At 39.4% G+C, this 23,630-nt stretch overlaps 2 protein-coding genes across 5 annotated transcripts; one reads left to right on the top strand and one right to left on the bottom strand.

Annotated features, from left to right (window-relative positions):
• Window positions 1-921: 921 nt before the first annotated feature.
• On the bottom strand, window positions 922-9,088 carry vcpkmt (valosin containing protein lysine (K) methyltransferase). Of its 2 annotated transcripts, XM_034159810.1 has the most exons (6): window positions 8,785-9,088; window positions 8,581-8,694; window positions 6,877-6,949; window positions 6,670-6,789; window positions 6,432-6,557; window positions 922-934 (listed from the first exon to the last, which is right to left on the bottom strand). In XM_034159810.1, the coding sequence occupies exons 1-5, from the start codon at window positions 9,039-9,041 to the stop codon at window positions 6,453-6,455; spliced, it is 669 nt and encodes a 222-aa protein (XP_034015701.1). In that variant the 5' UTR covers window positions 9,042-9,088; the 3' UTR covers window positions 922-934; window positions 6,432-6,452. The 2 variants fall into 2 exon arrangements, with proteins under 2 accessions (XP_034015701.1, XP_034015700.1); XM_034159809.1 differs by lacking the exon at window positions 922-934 and having other exon boundaries at window positions 6,017-6,557.
• Window positions 9,089-9,643: 555 nt separating this feature from the next.
• On the top strand, window positions 9,644-23,598 carry msh4 (mutS homolog 4). 3 transcript variants are annotated; one of them, XM_034160058.1, is made up of 20 exons: window positions 9,644-9,925; window positions 10,639-10,773; window positions 10,904-11,067; window positions 11,165-11,275; window positions 12,387-12,502; window positions 14,074-14,247; window positions 14,380-14,552; window positions 14,661-14,728; window positions 14,844-14,918; window positions 15,054-15,118; window positions 15,706-15,875; window positions 15,964-16,100; window positions 17,013-17,116; window positions 18,674-18,798; window positions 20,778-20,978; window positions 21,066-21,184; window positions 22,329-22,457; window positions 22,623-22,797; window positions 22,876-22,964; window positions 23,133-23,598. In XM_034160058.1, exons 1-20 carry the CDS (start codon window positions 9,724-9,726, stop codon window positions 23,331-23,333), a joined length of 2,733 nt encoding a protein of 910 aa, XP_034015949.1. In that variant the 5' UTR covers window positions 9,644-9,723; the 3' UTR covers window positions 23,334-23,598. The 3 variants fall into 3 exon arrangements, with proteins under 3 accessions (XP_034015949.1, XP_034015950.1, XP_034015948.1); XM_034160059.1 differs by having other exon boundaries at window positions 10,639-10,812; window positions 22,623-22,725; XM_034160057.1 differs by having other exon boundaries at window positions 10,639-10,812.
• The last annotated feature ends 32 nt before the right edge of the window (window positions 23,599-23,630 follow it).

Genomic DNA, 23,630 nt, shown 5'->3' with positions numbered 1-23,630 from the left:
GACGCTATACTACATCTTTCAGACAAAGCATGACAAGTATTTCTTGTTTCTTTTTATGATGTAGCATTTTGTACTGCACGAGTGACGGTTACTGATCACAAAAACTGTACAATATGATGGTACTATACTGTTCTGAGTTTGACATTCAGTCATACAAGCATAACAAGTGTTCTTGGTTTGTTTCTTTCTATGATGTATTATGTTGTTTACTACAGTGCCTGTTATTAAAAAATAATACTCGTATTGAATTTTATTTTGTTGTGCGTTCTAAAATGGTACAATTTCTACAAAGATGAGCAATTCTGGCACTATTCAAAAGCCTTGAGCAACCTCGAGATATTGGAGGAACAGTTCAAAATTTTGCAGTGTGTTTTTATTGAGATCCTAACACATTTAAAGATTAAAACATTTTTTTTACCTCACATAAGGACCACCCTAAGAAGGGGTGGAGCTGACAGTGAGGGGGGTGGGTGGGCAGAGCTAACATTGTTTTGAGAGGGTTTGCCTCACTGGACTACCGCCGCTGTAGCACCAGCAGTGTCACAAACCATCATCACCGTTGTTGTCTATGAGAGCGGGATGGAGCTGAAAACCACTCTCCTGTTCCATTTGAGAACAGCCCATTGTCTCTTTCAGATGTTTGTGAGGGTGACATCTGGTTACACAGACTTTCCCCTTTCGCCATCTGTCCTGGAGCCACTTCGAGACAACGGGTCTTCCTTTCTCTAACAGTGTCTTTCGGCTCCAGGCGGTGTGACGACGATGACACAAAGACTCGACTGTGTCGCTCGCCTGTTATGCAGCGGCGTCTAGCACGAAACTCTCTCCTCCACCCATTTGGTTTGGATGGGGTCATTTCAGAACTTGCACAAAGATCGAGAATTCTAGAGTTCATGTGGAAGAACGTGAATCTGTATTGACAAATAATCACACACTAAAGACAAAGTACAGCATTGTGAGAGCAATTCAGCTATGTTTTAGAAACCCGTGCAGCAGTTTGTCTTGAATTGTCTTCTTATTGCAGTTGTTTCTTATAATAGCACCATTTGTAGGTTGAAAATGCCCCCATTCTGTCATGGTGCAGGCGGCCTGCATGCCACATGGTCACCACACCTGAATCTAACAACACGTCACTGCAGTGTGCATGAAAGAACAGCAACCAGTCGGCTGTCCTCATTAGCTCAAAGATTTCCCACAGTTCCCTACAGTGCTAGCCTAATTAACAAACTATAAGACTATAGACACTTAAAAAAAAAAAAAAAAAAAATTATTGGAGAGCGAGAGTGACCTGAAATGAGATTCCGTTGGCTGAATGCAGAACTACAGATGTGATTGGGGATGAAATGTCAGCGCAGTAAAGCAGAAATCCCCTCAACCCTACTAATACTCCCCAACCCCGCTGAGTCATTTCCTCACAATGCTGGGGATTTAAACTCCAGAAAGTATTCAACACTTCAATGCAAAAACATCTCCACAGCATGATGCTGCCATCACCATGCTTCACTGTAGAGATGGTGCCTGGTGTCCTCCAAACATGAAGTCTGACATTCATGTCAAAGAGTTCAATCTTTGTCTCATCTGACCAGAGAATTTTCTTTCTCATGGTCTGAGAGTCCTTCAGGTGCCTTTTGGCAAATTCCAGGTGGGCTGCCATGTGCCTTTTACTCAGGAGTGGCTTCTGTCTGGTGACTCTAACCTACTGGCCTGATTGATGGATTGCTGCAGAGATGGTTGTCCTTCTGGAAGGTTCTCCTCTCTCCACAGAGGAATGTTGGAGCTCTAACAGAGTGACCATCAGGTTCTTGGTCACCTCCCTGACTAAGGCCCTGCTCCACCATTGCTCAGTTTAGACGGGCGACCAGCTCTAGGAAGAGTCCTGGTGGATCTGAACTTCTTCCATTTGTGGATGATGGAGGCCACTGTGCTCAGTGGGAAATTCAAAGCAGCAGAAATTTTTCTGTACCCTTCCCCAGATTTGTGCCTTGAGACAATCCTGTCTCGGAGGTCGACAGACAATTCCTTTGACTTCATGCTTGGTTTGTGCTCTGACATGCACTGTCAACTGTGGACCTTATATGTAGACAGGTGTGTCTTTCCAAATCATGTCCAATCATCTGAATTTACAACAGGTGGACTCCAGTTAAGTTGTAGAAACATCTCAAGGATGATCAGTGGAAACAGGATGCACCTGAGCTCAGTTTTTTTTTTTTTTTTTAATTTGCATACATTTTTTTCCACATTGTCATTATGGGGTGTGTATGTAGAATTTTGAGTTTAAAGAATTTCATCCATTTCAGAATAAGGCTGCAACATAAAGTGTGGAAAAAGTGAACTGCTGTGAATACTTTCCGGATGCAGAGTAAACGGTTCTGGAGTTTTTGTCATGCTGTGTGCCACCAACTCACTACACACAAAGTATGTAGAAAAACATCTGCAGTAGGGCTACAAACATTTTTATTTTCATTATCACTTTTTCAAGAAAATAATCAGCTGATTAAGTGGTTAGCTCTTTGGTCCTTAAAAATGTCAGTAAATGCTGAAAAATTACAATAAATGATTTCTCAAGGCCAAGATGATACTTTCAAATGTCTTGTTTGACTGAGAAACAAGCAGAAGAAAATGGATGGATGTTTTGACTGAAACTCAAAGATCTTCAGTTTACTGTCAGATAGGAATAAAGAAACCACAAAAATAAAATGAGCAAAACAAACTACAAAATATTCATATTTAAGAAGCTGAAAAAAAAATCTGGATTTTAAAAAGATCCAAAACAATTAGATTGCTGTCAACTAATTTAATAGTGATTAATACATGTGGGGTGCCCCAGGGTTCAGTCCTTGGGTCGTAGTATCTGTTGTATATTAATGATATACATTTGATTTCCAAGTATGAGTTGTATTTTGTTTGTCAATGAGACGGCTGTGTTTTGTAGTGGGGATCATTTGGGACACCTCTTGGACATGATGGAGAGGAAACTACTAAATTTCAAACAAATTATCGCTTCATCTTGGTAAAACAAAGTGTACTATATTTGGAAATAAGCCTAGGAATTTAAGTAGAAATTTATTATTGAATGATGCTAAAATTGTAACGGAAACCAAATTTTTTTTTAGTTTTTATTGATAAGTTAAGCTAGAAAACTCAAACATGATGTTAAATCTAAAATTTCAAAGGCCATCGCAATTTTGTATAAAGCACGAGACTTCCTCTTCCAGCATTCGTTTAACAAAAACAAATCCATATTCAATATTTTTACTACAAAAGAAAGCTATAAAAGTTATTAGTAATAAACCATATTGTGAGCCAACAAACCCACAATTTGTCTGTTTACTCGTACACATTTTGAAATTCTGGGACTTGGTTGATTATATCATGATACAAATCATGTATAAAGTTAAAAATAAACTTTTGCCTCAACATGTCCAGAATCTGTTTAATTATTATTATAAAATTCTTTTTATTATTTCAAAATTTAATCCAGAATCTGTTTAAAATGAGGGATTCCAGATATAATTTGAGAGGAACATTAGTATTTGATAAATTAAAGACTTGAACTGCTGTAAAAAGTTGTTTACATAAAAGGTATAGAAATTTGCAATAACTTCTAATGGCATCTGGTACTTTAGTTGGCTTAAAAGTCTTTATAAAAACATAATTAGTTATTATAGTATGAAGAATTAGGTTAACTGAGTTTGTTAGGTTTTTTTTTATTGTGTGTTGCACTGTTTGTTCTGTTGAGATATTTTAGTTCACAGATTAATCTATATTCTTTTTTCTTTTTTGGTATTTGTTATGAGTGTATATAGCAAATTGTAAAGGGGGTTGGTGTTTATAAGCTTTTGCTTCTGCCTACACCTTATCTGCTAAACAAAACCGGGAAATTGCCTACGACGTTTTTGTTTTGAGATTTTTTTTTAAGTATGTGTGTGCGTGGTGAATAAACTCATTCATTCAATAATAAGTCATTTCAGCTCTAATCTGTAGCTCAAGTTATTTATTAGGAACGTAGGACTGACTGCACATATCTCAAGCTTTACAGTATGCATCTTAACAGAAAACATTTTTTCAAGATTTTAACCTAGTGCTGCCCACTAGTGCTCCACGGCCATGAGAATGGTAGATTTTTATTTCAGACAAACTCCAGTAAATGATAATGTGCTTATCATCAGTGTGTTCTGATGTCACATTTGGACTGTAAACTGAATTTTCATGTGTGCATAAACAAAACAAGCATTAACAGGAGTAACCCTTAAATAAACATGTAAATATACAAAAACTAACGTGATCCTTTTTCCTTTAAGTCGCTTTGCAAGCAGTTATTCTAAGTCACTAGGAGGGTGGCTTGAAAAGTCAATTTCTACAAAACATGGTGAAAATCCAAATTATTATAGCAGGAAATAAAAATCCATCTGAGGCATTTTCTAAATAAATATATACTCAACAAAAATATAAACGCAACACTTTTGGTTTTGCTCCCATTTTGTATGAGGTGAACTCAAAGATCTAAAACTTTTTCCACATACACAATATCACCATTTCCCTCAAATATTGTTCACAAACCAGTCTAAATCTGTGATAGTGAGCACTTCTCCTTTGCTGAGATAATCCATCCCACCTCACAGGTGTGCCATATCAAGATGCTGATTAGACACCATGATTAGTGCACAGGTGTGCCTTAGACTGCCCACAATAAAAGGCCAATCTGAAAGGTGCAGTTTTGTTTTATTGGGGGGGATACCAGTCAGTATCTGGTGTGACCACCATTTGCCTCATGCAGTGCAACACATCTCCTTCGCATCATCCGTGAAGAGAACACCTCTCCAACGTGCCAAACGCCAGGGAATGTGAGCATTTGCCCACTCAAGTCGGTTACGACGACGAACTGGACAAGGTCGAGACCCCGATGAGGACGACGAGCATGCAGATGAGCTTCCCTGAGACGGTTTGTGCAGAAATTCTTTGGTTATGCAAACCGATTGTTTCAGCAGCTGTCTGAGTGGCTGGTCTCAGACGATCTTGGAGGTGAACATGCTGGATGTGGAGGACCTGGGCTGGTGTGGTTACACGTGGTCTGCGGTTGTGAGGCTGGTTGGATGTACTGCCAAATTCTCTGAAACGCCTTTGGAGACGGCTTATGGTAGAGAAATGAACATTCAATACACGAGCAACAGCTCTGGTTGACATTCCTGCTGTCAGCATGCCAATTGCACGCTCCCTCAAATCTTGCGACATCTGTGGCATTGTGCTGTGATAAAACTGCACCTTTCAGAGTGGCCTTCTATTGTGGGCAGTCTAAGGCACACCTGTGCACTAATCATGGTGTCTAATCAGCATCTTGATATGGCACACCTGTGAGGTGGGATGGATTATCTCAGCAAAGGAGAAGTGCTCACTATCACAGATTTAGACTGGTTTGTGAACAATATTTGAGGGAAATGGTGATATTTTGTATGTGGAAAAAGTTTTAGATCTTTGAGTTCATCTCATACAAAATGGGAGCAAAACCAAAAGTGTTGCGTTTATATTTTTGTTGAGTGTACATTTAAGTCTCTTGAGCTTCCATCCAGTACGTGTTTCGGGCTTTAACTGAATGAGATTATGAACTTGTTTGATTGGTGAGTTTGGAAGTGGGCGGGACTTTGTAAGCTGCAGTTTTCAGAACAGGTGTTTTCAAACACGTTCCATGCATTGTGAAAACTTCAAATCAAAGCCAGTATGGACACCAAAGTGTCCATACTGGCTTTATTGTTAAATTGTTAGGTTTTGGAGAGCCGAAAGTTTAACACGAGATAAGAACTTAAGCTTATTTTTTGTTGTTGGTTTAACGGCAGTAAAAGTGACACTCCTGCTCCAGTTTTAGAAATGATCAGCCAATCTGCCATCAAAGCTTACAAAGTGCTTAAACTACTGCAAACTGCATGCCTAAGAATAATTTTCACAATGTCAGTTTTTAAGACATTTATTATAATCAAGTATCAGTCATATTTAGTTAGACTTAAGAAAATACATTCTTTTCTTTAAATGCTTCAAAACATAAAATTAACTCATACAGACTTTAAGCTTTTAACTTCACAAACATGACTGTTGTGGTAAAATGATGAAACATTAAAGCTGCAGTGTGTAGGATTTAGTGCCATCTAGTGGTGCGTGAATCTCCATTTCACCAAAATGAGGGTTCTCAAACTTATTTTACATAGGAAACCAGTAGCCAGTGTACAGAAGAGCAACCACTGATTTCTCTGGTTTTTCTTCATCAGTTTTCCATCTGCACTGTAAAAAAAACAAAACAAAAAACGGCAGCTTCTGAAAAGGGGCTGGTTCCCATATAGATATGAAAGTCTTACTCTATTGAATCGTAATTTATACAATAACGAACAGATGGCTATGAATGCTAATAATTAAAATACACTGCAACTTTAATGTGTGCAGACTCTTAATTTGAAATCGGCACGTCAGACTTTTTGCTGGATGTGCAGAATGTGAATATCAGCACTGCTAAACTCTGGATCATGGCTCTCTAAAGGGATTTCCTCCCAGGTGAAGTTCTGCTGCAGTAACTGAAAGATAGTCATTTAGTGAATATGAGCCTAAAGCCAACGGCAAATGCATACAGCTGTTTGTTTTATTTATTCCAATAATTAGGGCTAGAAATCACACTTAAATCCTCACCTCAAAAAACTGCTTTTCCACTTTTGGGTTGACACCCTCTGTGCGTTGCTCATAGCAACAAATAATGCAGGTGTCCGGACCGGCAAGATTTTTCAAGCTGTTCACCAGTGGAACAACAGACTGTGGAGAGGAGCGACGTATCATCATTAGAAACACAGTGCAAAGCATCACAGTCCAGTAAGAAATGTGTGATCAGACACATAGTACCTGCTCGTAATAGATGCAGTCTGCCATAAGGATGTAATGTGGAGGTGGAAGGAAGTCAGACACGTCATCACCCCTTCAAAAGTGCAGAAATCAACACGAATTATGGAATTAATTATAAGGAGTCCAGTCCAATGAAGAGTTATTCAGGAAATTAAACAATTTTCATAAATGTTTCATTTATCATTCTTCTCTACAGCTTTCTAAAAAATGTATTTGTGTTTTGATTATAATTATTCTTTAGGCAGCACAGTGAATTAGTGGTTAGCAATGTTGCCTCACAGCGAGAAGATCATGGGATTGATTCCCACCTGTGGCCTTTCAGTGTGGTGTCTGCATGTTCTCCCTGTGTTTGCATGGGTTCCCTCCCGGCGCTCCAGCTTCTTCCCAGATTCAAATACATGCAGGTTAGGTGAACTGTAATCTTTAAATTGTTTGTAGGTGTGCATGTGGGTGTCAATGTTTGTTTGTGGCCCTGCAACAGACCGGCATCCTGTCCAGGGGGTACCCCGTCTTACGCCCTATGACAACTTTCTACTGGAAATCAATGGAATGACACTGGTTCTGTAGCTATGGCTGTTACAGCCAAATGCTACACAATAATGCAGCATTGTAACTAGATTTAACACAAAATGTGGCTGAGGGCATGCCATTGAGTGGAGTTGCTACATTCTTCCCAGCATAGCAACAGCGTGTGCTGCATAATGGAAGCGGAAACACAAGGAGCTGGTCACATACCTTCTCACCGACGACTGTCTGTGTTGTCATGTTTGGTTTTTTTTCCCCATGGATATGTTAATATGTAATTGTATGGTGGAAAAGCACTTTATCTATGACCTGCACCAAGCAGCGCGAAAGAAACAAGGTATTTTATAATTGTTGGGACAGATTATGACAATTGATATGATCCTGGGGAAGTTACAAACTTCAACCCCCTGTCAACTTCGCCCCTAATATAAAATGGTGTATCTGACATTTATGTTGTACTGGTATGTTACAACACATTAAGAAATTTGATTTTCTTATCCCATCAATTGAAAAGATGTTTGGGGATGATGAAATAATTTTTCAAGATGATGCATCTTGCCATAGAGCAAAAACTGTGAAAACATTCCTTGCAAAAAGACACATAGGGTCAATGTCATGGCCTGCAAATAGTCCGGATCTTAATCCAATTGAAAATCTTTGGAAGTTGAAGAAAATGGTCCATGACAGAGAAAGTTGGAGCCAGATTGATGAAGAGTACTGTTTGTCACTCAAGTCCATGCCTCAGAGACTGCAAGCTGTTATAAAAGCCAGAGGTGGTGCAACAAAATTACTAGTGATGTGTTGGAGCGTTCTTTTATTTTTCATGATTCCATTTTTTTTTTTCCCCTCTGCTTGGTCTAAAAAAGTAACCGTTACTGACTGCCACAATTTTTTTTCCTGATTTCTTAGTGTTTCTTAAAGCCAGAAAGTTGCCATTTGAAATGACTTTAGTTTTGTGTCATGTCTGTGATCTGTTTTTTTTTCTATAAAATTAAACAACTGAATGAACATCCTCCGAGGCCGGTGATTCCCTAATTTTTGCCAGGGGTTGTATTAAAGCATACCTTCAGATCAGTGTTTTTGTTGTCTTTTTTTTTTTTTCCAATAAATGATTATTTGGTTAAACCCAATGAGGCAGATTTGTCAATCAGTGTTATATTAAATATAAAAAGTACAAACCATTTCAGTACCTTGGCAGTTATGGATCCTTGTCTGATGAGTGTCTGGTTTTCTTGGATGTTGGCTCTCAGGAGGGTTTGTAAATCCTGCAGGTCTGTCACAGTAACATTAGCACTGAGGGATTGAACACATTGTTTAAATTATCTGCACTGAACCATATTATACATTCAGATAACGCGTAAAGCAACTAATCAATGTTCTGACCCCAGTGTTGCTGCCATCAGACCCACAGCTCCAGTTCCAGCTCCCAGCTCCACCACAGTCCGACCGCAAAAACGGTTCAGGCCTGAGGCCGGATTACAAAACTGTTTAGTCTCTAAATATTTAGCGAGCACGATGGCTGCATCCCAAACCACACAGCCAACGTCTCCCAGGTAGCACTGCTTCACCTTCAAGACGGAACCGTCGTTTTTCTCGATTTCTCTGATAAAATACTCGCTCTCCTGCACATCCGCCGCCATCTTTCCCGCGGTGTTGACCAAATTCTTATCATTGTTGCTTTTACGGCAGTTGGCATCTAACACTGGCGCATTACCGCCACCTACTGCTCCGGAGCGTGTATCAGCCCCAGCATTGCCGCACACAACAGAATCATAAAAACATGAACAATCTCATTCAGTAGGCTTTATTAACATGACATTTACATGTGTGTTGACTTTTCTGGTTTCAATTGCCAATTTACAATTTGAAACGGTCGGTATTTTTAAAAAGCTTCATATTTTTAAATTTGTACGTTATGTATTTCCTATTTTATTATTAATCAATGTAATCTGTTTTTGGTACTTTGTTGTCCTTTTTATTGTATTGTACGTTGCGCAGCACTTTATGTACATTAAAAGTGCTGTATAGATTACTATTGGTAGCAGTATGTTACAACAAAGGTGAATTAACGAATGAAAATAATGTATAACGCAACAGTTAAGATAGGTAATTATATACATAAATAAAATAGACACACAGTACAGAATGAAGATCACAAATAATTCATATAAATCAACTTTTTGCTACTGACGTAGCAGCACGAGGAAGGTCATAGGTCATTGTTCGCGCGCTACCTATTTTGTTGGTCTTCGCTTAAATTTGGCGACATAAATTACTTAATGTGCTTTTTATAGTTATTAAAATAGTTTTGCCGTTATTAAAATGTTTCGTAGCAGCACGGAGGAAGCGACAACAGGTAGAGAAGTGTCTGACAGTGGGCAGACGTGGACGGACAGACGGGGACAAAATGAAACGACGACCTCGTTCGGTCCCGTTTCAGCTTCGTCCGCTTCATCCTTTCACTGTTTTTTTGAGGCCAGTACGAGCTCCGGCAGCGGGCCGGCACTGCCACCAGCTACCGCCGGTGAGTTACCTCAGCATATTCATCAAATCAGTCAAATCAAGTGCAGCAGCTTTTAGCTAACATCGCAGCGGAAGGTCTGTTTTAGCAGGGGCGTAGCCAGAAATACTCTTCTGGGTGGCCCTTGTTCATAGTTATCCAAGCACGCCATTTATTTATCAGAAACAATCTCCTGTATTTTGAGTTTGAAATTTTAGCCATTATTTGTTATAAACCCAAGATTGTGTACAAAAAAAAAAAAAAATTTGGACAAACTTTTGGACAAAAAAAAAAAAAGAGGATGGGGTATTGTTTCTGTGTAGGCTCTCAGTTGTCCAGGTGGTTTCCATAGTAGAGAAGCTTGAATCTTTGACTGGACTGGGTTGCTTGACGTGAGGACATTTCGCTTCAAATCACAGAAGCTTCCTCAGCTAAAATTCTTGCTCTGGTAGTCTGACTTCTGTCTTGACTCTTGTAGAGAAGAATAAACCAGAAGCCAACAAAAGCTGGAGTTTTTTTAACCTAACCAGACCCCACCTACCGAGAGGCTGACTGCTATATAGCTGTTGTGCTCTAGTATAACTGGAGCACAATAGGTGCTAATTAGAGCTATTGTTTAGTCACTAGACTATAGCAGTCAGCCTCTCGGTAGTTAACTCACTCAAAATTAACTCATACTGCGCAGCTGTGTCTCTATGGGTTACAAACGCCAACCTGCTCTTTGTCTTTCCTTCCAGGTCTCTTCCACCACAGTTTCAGGGTAGGCAGGACAGATACATCACTCCTTCAAACTACTTCAGGCAGTTCTTCCTTCCCCAGTGTTGGAGGGACACCGAGCCACAGAAGGACCCCAGGATCTGCTGTGGCCACAGGTGTATGTCCTGCACGGACACCCCTGACTGACCACACAGGTGTGTACTCCATGCTTTAACAGTCGTTAGAGCAAAGTGCAGCAGTCCATTCCAGGCAGAGTTTCATATTCTGGCTTCTGTGCTTTTGAAGGAACGAGTTCCTCATCTGTGAACATGACTTCTGGAGCCTCCGTGGTTGTGGCAGTGGTAGAGGGGCGCGGGTTGGCCAGGGGAGAAATTGGTATGGCCAGTCTCAATTTGAAATATCCAGAGCTTGTACTTTCTCAGTTTGCAGACACTGGGACATATGCAAAGGTAACAACATACTGAAAAGCTAAAGGCTATAAATATGACAATAACGTTCACAACACAGCCTGAAATACAGAGAATTCAACACTTTAATCTTCTGAAGGTTATAACCAAGCTTCATATCTTGATGCCACTGGAAATACTGATGCCAGATACAGCCAGTGAGAAAGGGAAAGGAACAAAGCTCTTCAAACTCATCACAGAGAACTTTCAGGTATCGGTTCTGATGGGTGTCATGAGTAAAAGATACAATAGACTCACTGCGTAAGTTTAGTTTATTACGTTGGGTAATTAGTTTATTACATTGGGTAACACTGTTTCAGTTTTGTAACTGTGTTAGCAGATTGCCTGTAAAAAAAAAAGGCTTTGTTTTTATGATGCCTACAAGATTTAAGAAAAATTGACACCACTGATGTTTACAATGTCGTAAACACATTCTGCTGCCAACAGAAAATGAAAACAGGTTTTAGGTTGTAGGGTTCAATTTACATACTTTGTGTGGGAATAAGCACGTCTGTCAAATGTTATCCGCTGTCATCACGTATTTATTTAGGACTTCCAAGAAAAGTGACTGCAATTTTATGTTCTTCAAATAATCAACAAGACTCAGGGATAATATATGTGAGAGTTCTTTGCTAAAGATTGTCAGTTACTCTTTTTTGTGCCATTCTACCAAAATAAACTAGGTACTGCACTGATGTTTAGGGGCCTTATTTTGATGGCTGATCCAAAACCAAGTTGTGCAGAGGGTTATAAGTCTACTTCAGGCTTGTCTGACCGCACTTTGGTGTTTAAGTGGAAGGAAATATTAGTACCAAGCACTGGGTACAAAAGGGTTAGATTTGCCATGTTCTTTAGGCATGGGTGTGTTGTGGTCCACACATTATGTTAACCAATCAGAGAGGCACCTGTCTTTCACTTTAAAGTGGTTGGCACCTGGTACACAATGCTGTAGTAATATGGAGGGAGGAGTGAACGGATTTCTGGCTCTAATGGTTTAATGCCAACCTTTCAGAGTGCACAAGGACAGCAGCTACCAAAGTTCCCTGAGGTGAAACATGCAAACATGCAGGTAGATTAGGGCTTTTTGTTGCCATGAGTATTGCTCTTATTTTGTTTATTGATTATTTTCAATTCAATTATCTTATGTTTAGGCAGTACAGTGTAAACTAGAAATTATGTCAGAATTCATCTTCATTCATTTACTTTATTCCATCGTTGTTGTATCAGAGAACTAACAAACTGATGACAGTACCTTGCAGTCAAAGGACAGTATAACTTTGTTACCTGTTCTTGTGGCTTTTGAGGTTTGTTTTCCCCCACAGGCAGTGGCTTTTACTGCAATCCAAAGGAAGTATTTCAATGAGAAGAAAGGACTAGAATACATTCAGCAGCTGTGTGCAGCAGAATTCAGCACCGTCCTCATGGAAGTACAAGCTAAGTATGCCATAGAGTATTCTGTTGTAACTCCTTCACTCCTAAAGGTGCACTGACACGAGCATGCCTGAGACTCACGCAATAGCATGAACTGTGTTGTGACGATCCCACCCACTGTGTTCACAGCTGGACGCCGTTCTTTGTTCTGCTGGCTGCCACATGCTCTGCGCTGGATGCTGTGTACATAAAATAATTATTTAGTGGCAGATTAATCATTTTTTTTCTGCAAATTGGCCATTGAAAACAGCTCTCATCACTTCCTGAATCACAGAGGAGGCTGCAGCCGAAGCCATTCGCGTGCGTCTAACAAGCTGCAGAAAGCATTTTGAGCTGTCTAAAATGGTAATTATTTGTCTTGTTTACATTGTCATGGCTTGATAAAACAGTTGCGTGCTCTTTTCTTCTTGTCTGCAGCTGTTAAAGTATGTTTATAACTGATTTAACTTCTTGTTATAATCCTTCAGACGAGCTGTGCTCTGATGCGATCCGCTGACGCCACCACTCGCTCTTTTCATTTTTTTTCTTTACTCCAGTCGACGAGCTGCACGTAGTGTTGGAGATTAGATTGCCCCACATAGCACGACATTTGTGCGTGAAAGATTTTTTGAACATTTCAAAATTCCCTGTGCGCAATAGCACACACCGGTGCACCTCTGGCGTCGTGTCAGTGCACCTTAACTCTGCCATTGGACAGAGGAGGGTGGAACTTATCTTGTATCTTGTATGTTTGCAGACACAAAACAATGGTTTGCAGATTGCATGAGAATTTATGGGATGGTGATTCTGGGAGTTAAAACTTTCTCTAATTTATTTAATTTTGCAGTATAGGTTTTTCTTTTTTAAAATTTCATTTTATAGAATTGTGATATCAAAGTTTTGACAGAGAAGAGAAGAATTCTGACAACCCTCCTGTCAGTTGGTGGAGATAGTGGTGGTTGACCATTGTTACTCTCATTTAAGTATGCACTCTCATACATCATTTTCTCCTTAGCATGTCTAAAGAAATGGTATACTCCTTATATATTTACTAAAGATGCTAAATTATTTAGTGCCACTAGATGTTGCACTGAATCACCAGCATCTCGGCCCAAAACACCAGCTTCCCTTCAGTGATGTCATTTCCAAGTCAGGTTTGAGCCTTTTAGCTGCTTAAATGACTGTCTGCATGGGAAAAGCCCAGTCTGTGTTGATTCTAATCTGACCAGGTTCTTGGTCAGAGGCCTTTTCAGCCTGTGGTCTCTGGTGGGAGGAATTTCTTTGAAGTTGCTGCTGTCCGCCATCCTGCATGCTCAGCACTATGTAGGCGGTCACTACCATCGCTATAAGGAGGAAGGGCAACCGTTTCATAGGGCAGGACCCACATGCACAAAGTGTGCACATGCGGCCAGTCCAGCTATGAAAGCAGTGAATAGAAAAGCTCTGATTACAACACACACAGAGGGAATGTTATTTCATTTTCTGCACTGGACACCATTATGCCACAACATTTTCACATAAAAAATAGTTGGTGGCTGGTTTATTAATTTTTAAAATGCTGTTTGAGGATATTTAATACAAACTGTTCAATTTGTTCAGGTATTATTGCCTAGCAGCCGCAGCTGCTTTGCTGAAATATTTAGAGTTCATCCAGAACACTGTCTACGCTGCCAAATCTCTCAAAGTGAGCTTTAAAGGGAGTGAACAGACGGCCATGATCGACTCAGCATCTGCTACTAACTTAGAGTTGGTTACCAATAACAGGGATCACAGGTAATTGTCCAACAATCCCTAACCAACCATACAGTCTGCTTGTCTTTAAAATAAGAATAATTTCATTTTGGCTTGTGTGTGTGTGTGTGTGTGTGTGTGTGTGTGTGTGTGTGTGTGTGTGTTCATACACAGAAGCGATTACACTCTTTTAGGGGTGCTTAACTACACTAAAACACCTGGTGGTGCTCGACGGTTGCGGTCCAACATTTTGGAGCCGCTGCTTGACGTGGACACCATCGACATACGGTTGGACTCCATTCAAGAGTTGCTGCAGGATGAGGAGCTGTTCTTTGGCTTGAAGAATGGTCAGCAGCAAACTGAATTATGTCTGATTACGCTGAATATCTGCACACTGTTGATTCCAGCCTTTTCAAAATATTAACTATAATTATTTGCTCTCTGTTGCTCCATAGCCATAGCTCATTTTCTGGATATCGACCAGCTGCTTTCTGTTCTTGTTCAAATCCAAAAGCAGGAAACGGTACATCATTTTGTTACTAAGAAATTGAATGCCAAAGTTTGTGCTCATAATATATAGATTTTTATTAATGTTGTGCTTTTATGCCTCTTTAAATACTGTTACTGTATTTGTGTAGGTTCAGGTTGCAGAAGCAAAGATTACACATGTAATTCAGCTGAAACACACACTGGATTCTGTCCCACGTTTAAGAGTATGTGTGTCTTTATTACAAGAATTGAGTTGAGAAAACAATCTTTGTTTGATGTGAATCATTATATACATAGATCTTTTGTTAAAATGTGATGTTCATGTGCAAACTCACTTTAACATTATGCTTGATAAATAGTTGGTATTGAAGAACTGCAGCACAGCTCTGCTCAAGGCATATAGCACATCACTGGAAGACAACAGGTAAAGAATCATTTAATTTCAATTCAGTTTAAGTTCAATTATTTTTATTTATACAGGGCCAAATCACAACAAAGCTGCCTCAGGGCACTTCACACTAGTAAGCTCTAACCTTACCAACCCCTAGAGTAAGCACAGAAGGTGACTGTGGTAAGGGAAAAAACTCCCTCTGATGATGTTGAGGAAGAAACCTCAAGCAGACCAGACTCGGAGGGGTGAACCACTGTTTAGGCCATGCTAACAGTTACAAGGTTTTTACAAAGTTTTTACCAAGCTGAAGAAACAGGAAACAGACCAGAATATAGAGTCCTCTTTGCATCACTGGCACCCTTCTAGGTAGGTTAATAAAAATTCAAATAGAGAACTGACTTTTTGTGAAATTCACAATGCATTGTCCTTCATTTTACTTTCATTGCTTTTTAAGCATTAGGACAAGGATCAAAGTTTAGTGTTCGTTTTAATGATGAATACAAGTATTTGATGACACCTTCTGCTGAGGTGGAAAATCCAAAATCTGAACGCATTAGGTATCAAGACCCTGACAAAACATAAAAGGTTCATGTACCGTATCTGTGTGTGCCCATCTTCAGGTTTGACATGATCCTAGAGCAGATCAAGACTGTAATTAATGATGACACTGCTTATCTGAAGGGAAGCCTCAACATGCGCACACAGAAGTGTTACGCTGTGCGTCCCAACATCGACGAATTCCTCGACATTGCCCGGAGAGCGTACACAGAAATAGTAGATGACATTTCAGGTATTATTGCTGGATGTTTGGGGTTTTTTTCTCTCTTCAATAAACTCTATATACCACATGGGCTATTGAACTGCTTTGTTCTGCGCAGAGTTAGTTAACCAGATGGGTGAGAAATACAGCTTGCCAATGCGGACCAGCTTCAGCACAGCTCGGGGTTTCTTTATCCAGATGAAACTTGACGGAATCATTCTTCCTGAAGGGAAACTTCCTTCAGAGTTCATCAAGGTATGGTTTGGAAAATTAGATTGAAAACTGACAGACAAAGGGATAGTACAAAATACAAAATAATAAATGTATACTGCTTGCTTGACCGAAGGAAACAGTTTAAAGTATTTGGCTGGATTTACGTTACCAGTCAAAAGTTTGGACACCCATTCAGTTGAATGGGAAAATGTGTTCATATTTATGAATAATTTTCTTTCTTCATTTCATTCATTCATTCTTTCTTTTTTTTTGTTGCTTGTCTGGGTTGTGGTGGCGTCAGACAAAGCAGCTCATCCCACACTTCCCTATCTTTATCCAAGTCCTTTAACTCTTTCTGAGGAATCCTGAGGTGTTCTTGAGCCAGTTGGGCAATATAATTCCTCCAGCATGTTCTGGGTCTTCCCCAGGGCCTCTGCCAGTTGGACATGCCTGGAAGACCTCCCTAGGGAGACAAGGGGAGCATTCTCACCAGATGCCTTTCAGTGCAAAGAAGCAGAAGGTCTACTCTGACTCCCTCCCAGATATTCGACCTTCTCACCCTGTCCCTGAATGTAAGCTCATTAGTTGATGGAGGAACCTCATTTCTGCCGCTTGTATCTGTGACCTTGTTCTTTTGGTCATTATCTAAAGCTCATGACCATAGGTGAGGATAGGAGCATAAATCAACTGGTCAATCAAGAGCCTCTCACCTTCTGGCTCAGCTCTTTCTTCACCATGACAGTCTGGTAGACCATCTGCAGGTTGGTCTACCACACATGGAACACATGGAACTGATCACGCATGGAACTGATCTGTCTGTTGATCTCATGCTTGATAGATGGATGACGGCATGGAATGTTTTTTAACTTTATTGTTTTCACATTACCCCTTTGGTAACTAAATAAAAAATGAATAAATAAACAATATATATGTCCTCTTTATCTGCCTCTTCAGGTAACTAAAAACAAGAACAACTATGGCTTCACAACTGCAGACTTGATGAAAATGAACGATCGCTGTGATGAGGCTCTGAGGGAGATTTTTCATAGGTCCTATGTGTGAGTAGACCTTCAACACAGATTACAATTATGTTAGTCTTATTCCAAAATGGATGAAAATGGATGACATTTTTTTTTTCCTCAAAATTCTACACACAGTACCCCATAATAACAATGTGAATTTTTTTTTTTTTTTTTTTTTTGCTAATTTATTAAAAATTGAAAAACTAAGACATTACGTGTACGTATGTTTTCACAACCTTTACCATGAAGCTCAAAATCGAGCTCAGGTGCATCTTGTTTCCACTGATCATCCTTAAGATGTTTCTACAGCTTAATTGGAGTCCACCTGGGGTAAATTCAGTTAATTTAGTCATGATTTGGAAAGGCACACTCAATGTCTACATATTAGGTCCCACAGCTGACAGTGCATGTCAGAGCACAAACCAAGCATGAAGTCTAAGGAATTGTCTGTAGACCTCATGGCAGCCCGTCTGGAGTTTGCCAAAAGGTACCTGAAGGACTCTCAGATCATGAGAAACAAAATTCCTTGGTCTGATGAGGCAAAGATTGAACACTTTTGTGTAAATGCCAGTCGCCATGTTTGGAGGAAACCAGGCTTCATCCCTACAGTGAAGCATGGTGGTGGCAGCATCATGCTGCGGGGATGTTTTTCAGCAGCAGGAACTGTAATAATGTACAGAGACGTCCTGGATGAAAACCTGCTCCAGAGCACTCTTGACCTCAGACTGGGGTGACGGTTCATCTTTCAGCAGGACGATAACCCTAAGAACACAGCCAAGATATCAAAGGAGTGGCTTCAGGACAACTCTGTGAATGTCCTAGAGTGGCCCAGCCAGAGTCCAGACCTGAATCCCATTGAACATCATTGGAGAGATCTGAAAATGGCTGTGCACCAGCGTTCCCCATCCAACCTGATGGAGCTTGAGAGGTGCTGCAAAGAGGAATAGACAAAACTGCCCAAAGATAGGTGCACCAAGCTTGTAGCATCATATTCAAGAAGACTTGAGGCTGTAATTGCTGTCAAAGGTGCATCAACAAAGTATTGAGCAGAGGGTTTTATTTTTAATAAATTTGCAAAAATTTCAGAAAAAACTTTTTCCATATCCAATCCACTTTATTTATATAGCACATTTCAAAAAACAGAAAAGTTTATGAGTGCTGCACAAAACCAGACGTGACACAAAAAGACAAACAAAAAACAGAGATCACACAAGAACAGAGGCCACACAACCTCACACTGAGTTAAAAGCCAATGAATAAAAATAAGTTTTAAGACGAGATTTAAAAATAGGTAGGGTGGGGGAAATTTTAAATAACAGTGCACGCGCACTGTTATTTAAAATTTCATTCGAAAGTGTAGTTCAGAAAGCAAGATAACTGACCAATTGATTTAAGTTTGCAGCTTTTAATCGGGTATTTATTTAAAAGGACAATTTGCTTTTCATTTTGCAATTTTGACTTTGTTTCATTTTTAAACTGCTTTATGTACAACTCAGTTCTTGTTTAGGTTTGCTGTTTGTCCACTAGAGGGTAGTGTTTCCATCTGAAATGTTTGCTTTGATCTTCACCCTCTCTAATCCTGTCTCCATGCAGGGTGATATGTCAGCTGTTAGGCACCGTTCACGGCCACATCCACTGCCTGTACAAACTCTCTGATGCTGTGTCCATGCTCGACATGTTACTGTCACTTGCCAGTGCGTGCACCGTCTCAGACTACGGTGAGTAAAAATTACTGTTCACGTTCACCTAGAAATCAGACTTGGAAACAGACTCCAAGTAACCTGGCCTTTTTTATTCTGAGTGATTTCAGTTGGTATAGAAGGCAGCAGCCTGTCACTGTCACACAGGACAGCCAGAAACTGCTCTGCCGGCCACGTCGGCAGTGAGCAGTGGCCCTCAGCTGTCTGAAAGCGTCTCTGCACAGACACGTGCTGACCGCCTCTCTGCTTCTGTCTCAGCCAGCTTGTACTCTGGTTACCTTTGTTACATAAGTGTGCACAGTATTTACCAAGGCAAATCTCCCCTTTCACAGGAGCAAGCGCACACCTCCAGTAGAGCAGCATCTGCCTTCTGGCCATAATCAGGGTGCACTTTCATTTGCAACTGTACAGAAACTTAACTTCATTCTATCCTGTGCAGGTTTCTATTTTCTGAAGGTATGATGCTTCCAACAAATGAAATGAAGATTGTTGGGGGGTATCCGCGCTGTGTAGTATTCTTGCAAGAGGCTGATCAGAGGCGTATTCATATGACTGTCCCGTTCGTACCGTTCGTACCCCCTCACGAAGATACCTTGACTGATGTCTCTTGTATTTTTAAAGTCCAGTATCATTTTCTATACTTTAAAAAATTAATCATTTGCAAATTCTAGAACAAATTCTAAATGTACATGCATGTATATGTATTCTAAATGCATTAGATCATAATAATTATGCGTAATTCTAATGCAACTCCATTTGGCACATCAGCCCATTGAAAATGGGGAACAGTATACTGAATGATCATCTTTGGAAATAAGAAAACTACATATTCTTAATGATGCAAACATATATATATATATCTGTATATATATATATATATATATATATATCTATATATATATATGAATCTGCAATGAATTTGTGTCTCACTGTGGGGTACAGATCAGACAAAAACGTACAAATGGGTCAATTTTATTCATATGCTCACTTCTGGCAGAAGATCAACATAAACAAATATCAATTATTATCTCATAACTATGTCTAAACATAGCTAGAATATGTATTAGAATATTCTGTCACTATCATTAATACAAGAAACACACGGGCACAGAAGGGACTAATATTTTTGACATCATAATAATAAATGCATCTGGGTGAATACTGAAATTAATATGACAGATCTCCGTCAACTTTGATCTTAACAGTAAATGATATGGTAATCATATAAACTTGAATGCATAATAACATCAACCAGACCTATTTATTAATTTCCATTAAAAGTTAAAGATGGGTGGAGTTTATGAAAAAGTATAACAAAGGTATAAATCAGTGCCCAGCAGTGTTGACATGTAATGGTATATAGTTCATCATTGGAGGCTGTCATCTGAAATAGAACACATTATCCCATTAGAAAAGTAAAAAAGAGTAATATAATAGACATATATATATATTGTCTTCTCATTGATTATATTATATGTAAGATTATTTAATGTGCATATTTGTAACACAAAAAAATTGGTTTATTGGAACTTTAAAAATCTCTTGGAAAAAAAATCAAAAATGTTTGACCGTTTCACTTGAAATTTTCAGCATATCAAGAACTTGGTAAGCCCTGCAAAAACCAAAAGAAACTTAACATATGTGCCATTAAATGCAATTGTGTAATTCATGTAACAAGAAAAAAATTTAATTTGCACCATGATTGTGACCAAGACAAACACATCTTTCTCTTCTCTAAGGTTGCTATGATGGTTGTAGTGGTGTACCACTCATCATTACGTATGGATATTATGTGTGAAATGCTGAGATTTTAACACATACACATATGTTTGTGTGCACTCCTACGCATTTGCATAAGCTTCTCATACAAGTCCTACACACATGTAAACTTAAACATTATGTTGTGATAACTTATCACTATAGAAAATGATCTTTGTATTTAATAACACACTAATACAAATAAAACATTGATTTCTTTAATTTCACTGTGTTTCCAGTGCGTCCAGAGTTCACAGACACACTGGCCATTAAGCAGGGTCGTCATCCCATTCTGGAGCGAATGGCTGGACAGCAGCCTGTTTCCAATAACAGCTACATCTCCGAAGGAAGCAACTTCGTCATAATCACTGGGCCCAACATGAGTGGCAAATCCACGTACCTCAAACAGGTGGCGCTGTGTCAGATCATGGCCCAAATAGGTCAGCAGCAAACCTTCATCCTCTCATGTGACGTGAAAGCTGCACAGTGCCATGGTTTAATTTGCTCTCCCTGCATTATTATTTCAGGCTCTTTTGTCCCTGCTGAGTATGCCTCATTCCGTGTTGCTGATCAGATTTTCACCAGAATTGGTGTGGATGACGATTTTGAAACAAACTCATCCACCTTCATGCTGGAAATGAAGGAGGTGTGTGTGTGTGTGTCTGTGTGTTGTGTGTTGTGTGTTTTCATGGGGCAGCTTACATGTTTTAGTTTACTTTCACACTGCAAGTGAAAAGTAAAGATTCTCTTCTGATGTCAGTGAGAGCAGGGATGGATCAGATCTAGATTTTATTTATTTATTTTATGGTCCATCATCGCCTTGTTTGGGTCAGCCACCAAACAATGTAATTAATGTTTACCACATAAGTACTACAAGAGCTAAACCAGAGTCACAGTCCCTGTATGTGCATACATACTTGTCCAATAAAGCTGGTTCTGAGTCAGTACCATGAGCAGATGAAGCAAAGTTTGGACAGCTCCTCTGACCTGCCTTGATTTAACTGAAAAACTAACACAATGCAGGATGCGACTGTGGCTCAACTCTTTGATATGAACCAGATCCATATTACCTTCTAGATTTTAGAACTTTTAATGGACTATTTTGTATGGAAGCAAATTTGTGCCACCAGAGTATGAATTTGAATTTTTAAGGTTGAATTTGTTTAGCATCAACATATTCAGCTTCAAAAACTTCAACCTAAAAACAAAACCAAAAAAAAAAACCAACAAAAAAAAAAATTCAACCTCAAAATAAATAAATAAATAAATTGAAAACATTTAACCTAAAAAAAATAGAAAGCAGTGAGAATCAATCGATCCTTGTCTCATTCATCCAACGTTTATGGAAGTAAATCTGTGACGTTGGATGATTGAGACAGGGATCAACTGCTTCTCCCTGCTTTTCTATTTTTTGAAGCTGAATTTTTTTTTTTTAGGTTTAATTTCTTGAGGTTTAATTTTTGAGGTTGAATTTTTTTTTTTTGGTTGAACTTTTTTTTTTAGGTTGAAGTTTTTTAGGCTGAATATTTTGATGCTAAATAAATTCAACCTTGCAAATTCAAATTCAAACTCTGATGGCACAGAATTACTTCCATAATTTTGCATCATATCTTCATGACTAAAAACATGAATACTGTCTGTGTGAAATAATCTGGATCAACAGATTCAGGTGGATCTGATGGGGGGGGGGGATACATTGTTGGGGGCTTTGATCTCTGTTTCATATTGTTAACCTGATGTGATTAAAAGTATCATTCAGTTATAATTAACTGTGTATTTCTTCCCCAAAGATCTCCTACATAATCCACAATGTAAGTGATCGGTCCCTCATCATCATAGATGAGTTGGGGCGCGGTACCAGTGCTGAAGAGGGCATTGGCATCTGCCATTCGGTTTGTGAGTTCCTCCTTAGGCTTAAGGTAAAAAAAAAAAAGCACTGATGCAGTCCTGCACTGCTGCTCCTCCTCTAAAATGAAAACCAGATATGTCTGACTTCTGTTCTGGTACACCTCTTAGGTCAACACTCAAGCAGTAAAGTAAATAACACGGTTCTGTGCTAAAGGCTTTTCCTTCTTCTATCTCAGGCTTTCACTCTCTTTGCCACACACTTTCTTGAGCTGTGCCAACTGGAAAATCTTTATCCTAACGTGGAGAACCAGCACATGCAGGTTCAGCACACACGGAACGGTGAGACGAATGCTGAGAGTGTGGTGTATACACACGTGTTAAGTCGAGGATGCTCTGAGGACAGACATTATGGTACAGAGGAGCTGAGGAACTCCATCTGGTTGCAGTTTTTCATGGAAAATGTTGACATGACTCTGGTGTGTATTTAAGGTCTGAGGGCAGCTGAAATGACTGCACTTCCTCCAAGTATCACTGAAGAAGCAAAGGCACTTGCCTCAAAAGTTGGCCAGCAGCTTTTGGTATGCTTTGCTTTGTCCATTTGTTAAAAAAAAATGAGATGTGCCTGTATGTATGTGTGTGTATATATATATATATATATATATATATATATATATATATATATATATATATATATAAGAAAAAGCCTCAGATTAGTAAATCTAAGATGCTCTTTATTATTGTTTCAGGCCAAACACAACAGTGATCCGGAAACCCTGAGACAGAGAGCTGAGTACCACTTGGCAACCCGCCTCTTGCAGACTGCCAGGAACTCCAGACTGGACCCGGACAGCCTGCGGATGTATCTGAAGGGCCTGAAGAAGCAATATGTGGCAGAAGTGCAAGCCGCAGGGCAATCAGCATCCAGTGACACAAAAAACAATGACTGATGAATAAATATTCGTAATGCTAATAAGGGGGAGCAAAAACATCTGCTGATTATTATTTATAGAGAAGTTGCATTTTTTGTGTGTGTGACTCTTGTGCAGTTTAAAAACAGTAACAACACGTTCTGGGATTCTGAAATCCATATAGAAATACAGTTGTAATACGTTAGATGTGTAAAAGAATTCTGATGACTGAAATGTTTTTACTCCATATTATTTTGAACTTTTTTTTTTTTTCTTTCTTTCTTTCTTTACCCTGTACTCGTGTCATGGGGAAGTGCGCTGACCACGCCCCTCGCT

Source organism: Thalassophryne amazonica, chromosome 19 (assembly GCF_902500255.1).
Source record: "Thalassophryne amazonica chromosome 19, fThaAma1.1, whole genome shotgun sequence".
NCBI classification, from domain to species: Eukaryota; Metazoa; Chordata; class Actinopteri; order Batrachoidiformes; family Batrachoididae; genus Thalassophryne; species Thalassophryne amazonica.
Note: the sequence above shows the minus strand (reverse complement) of the source record. Positions and strands in the feature narration are given on the sequence as shown.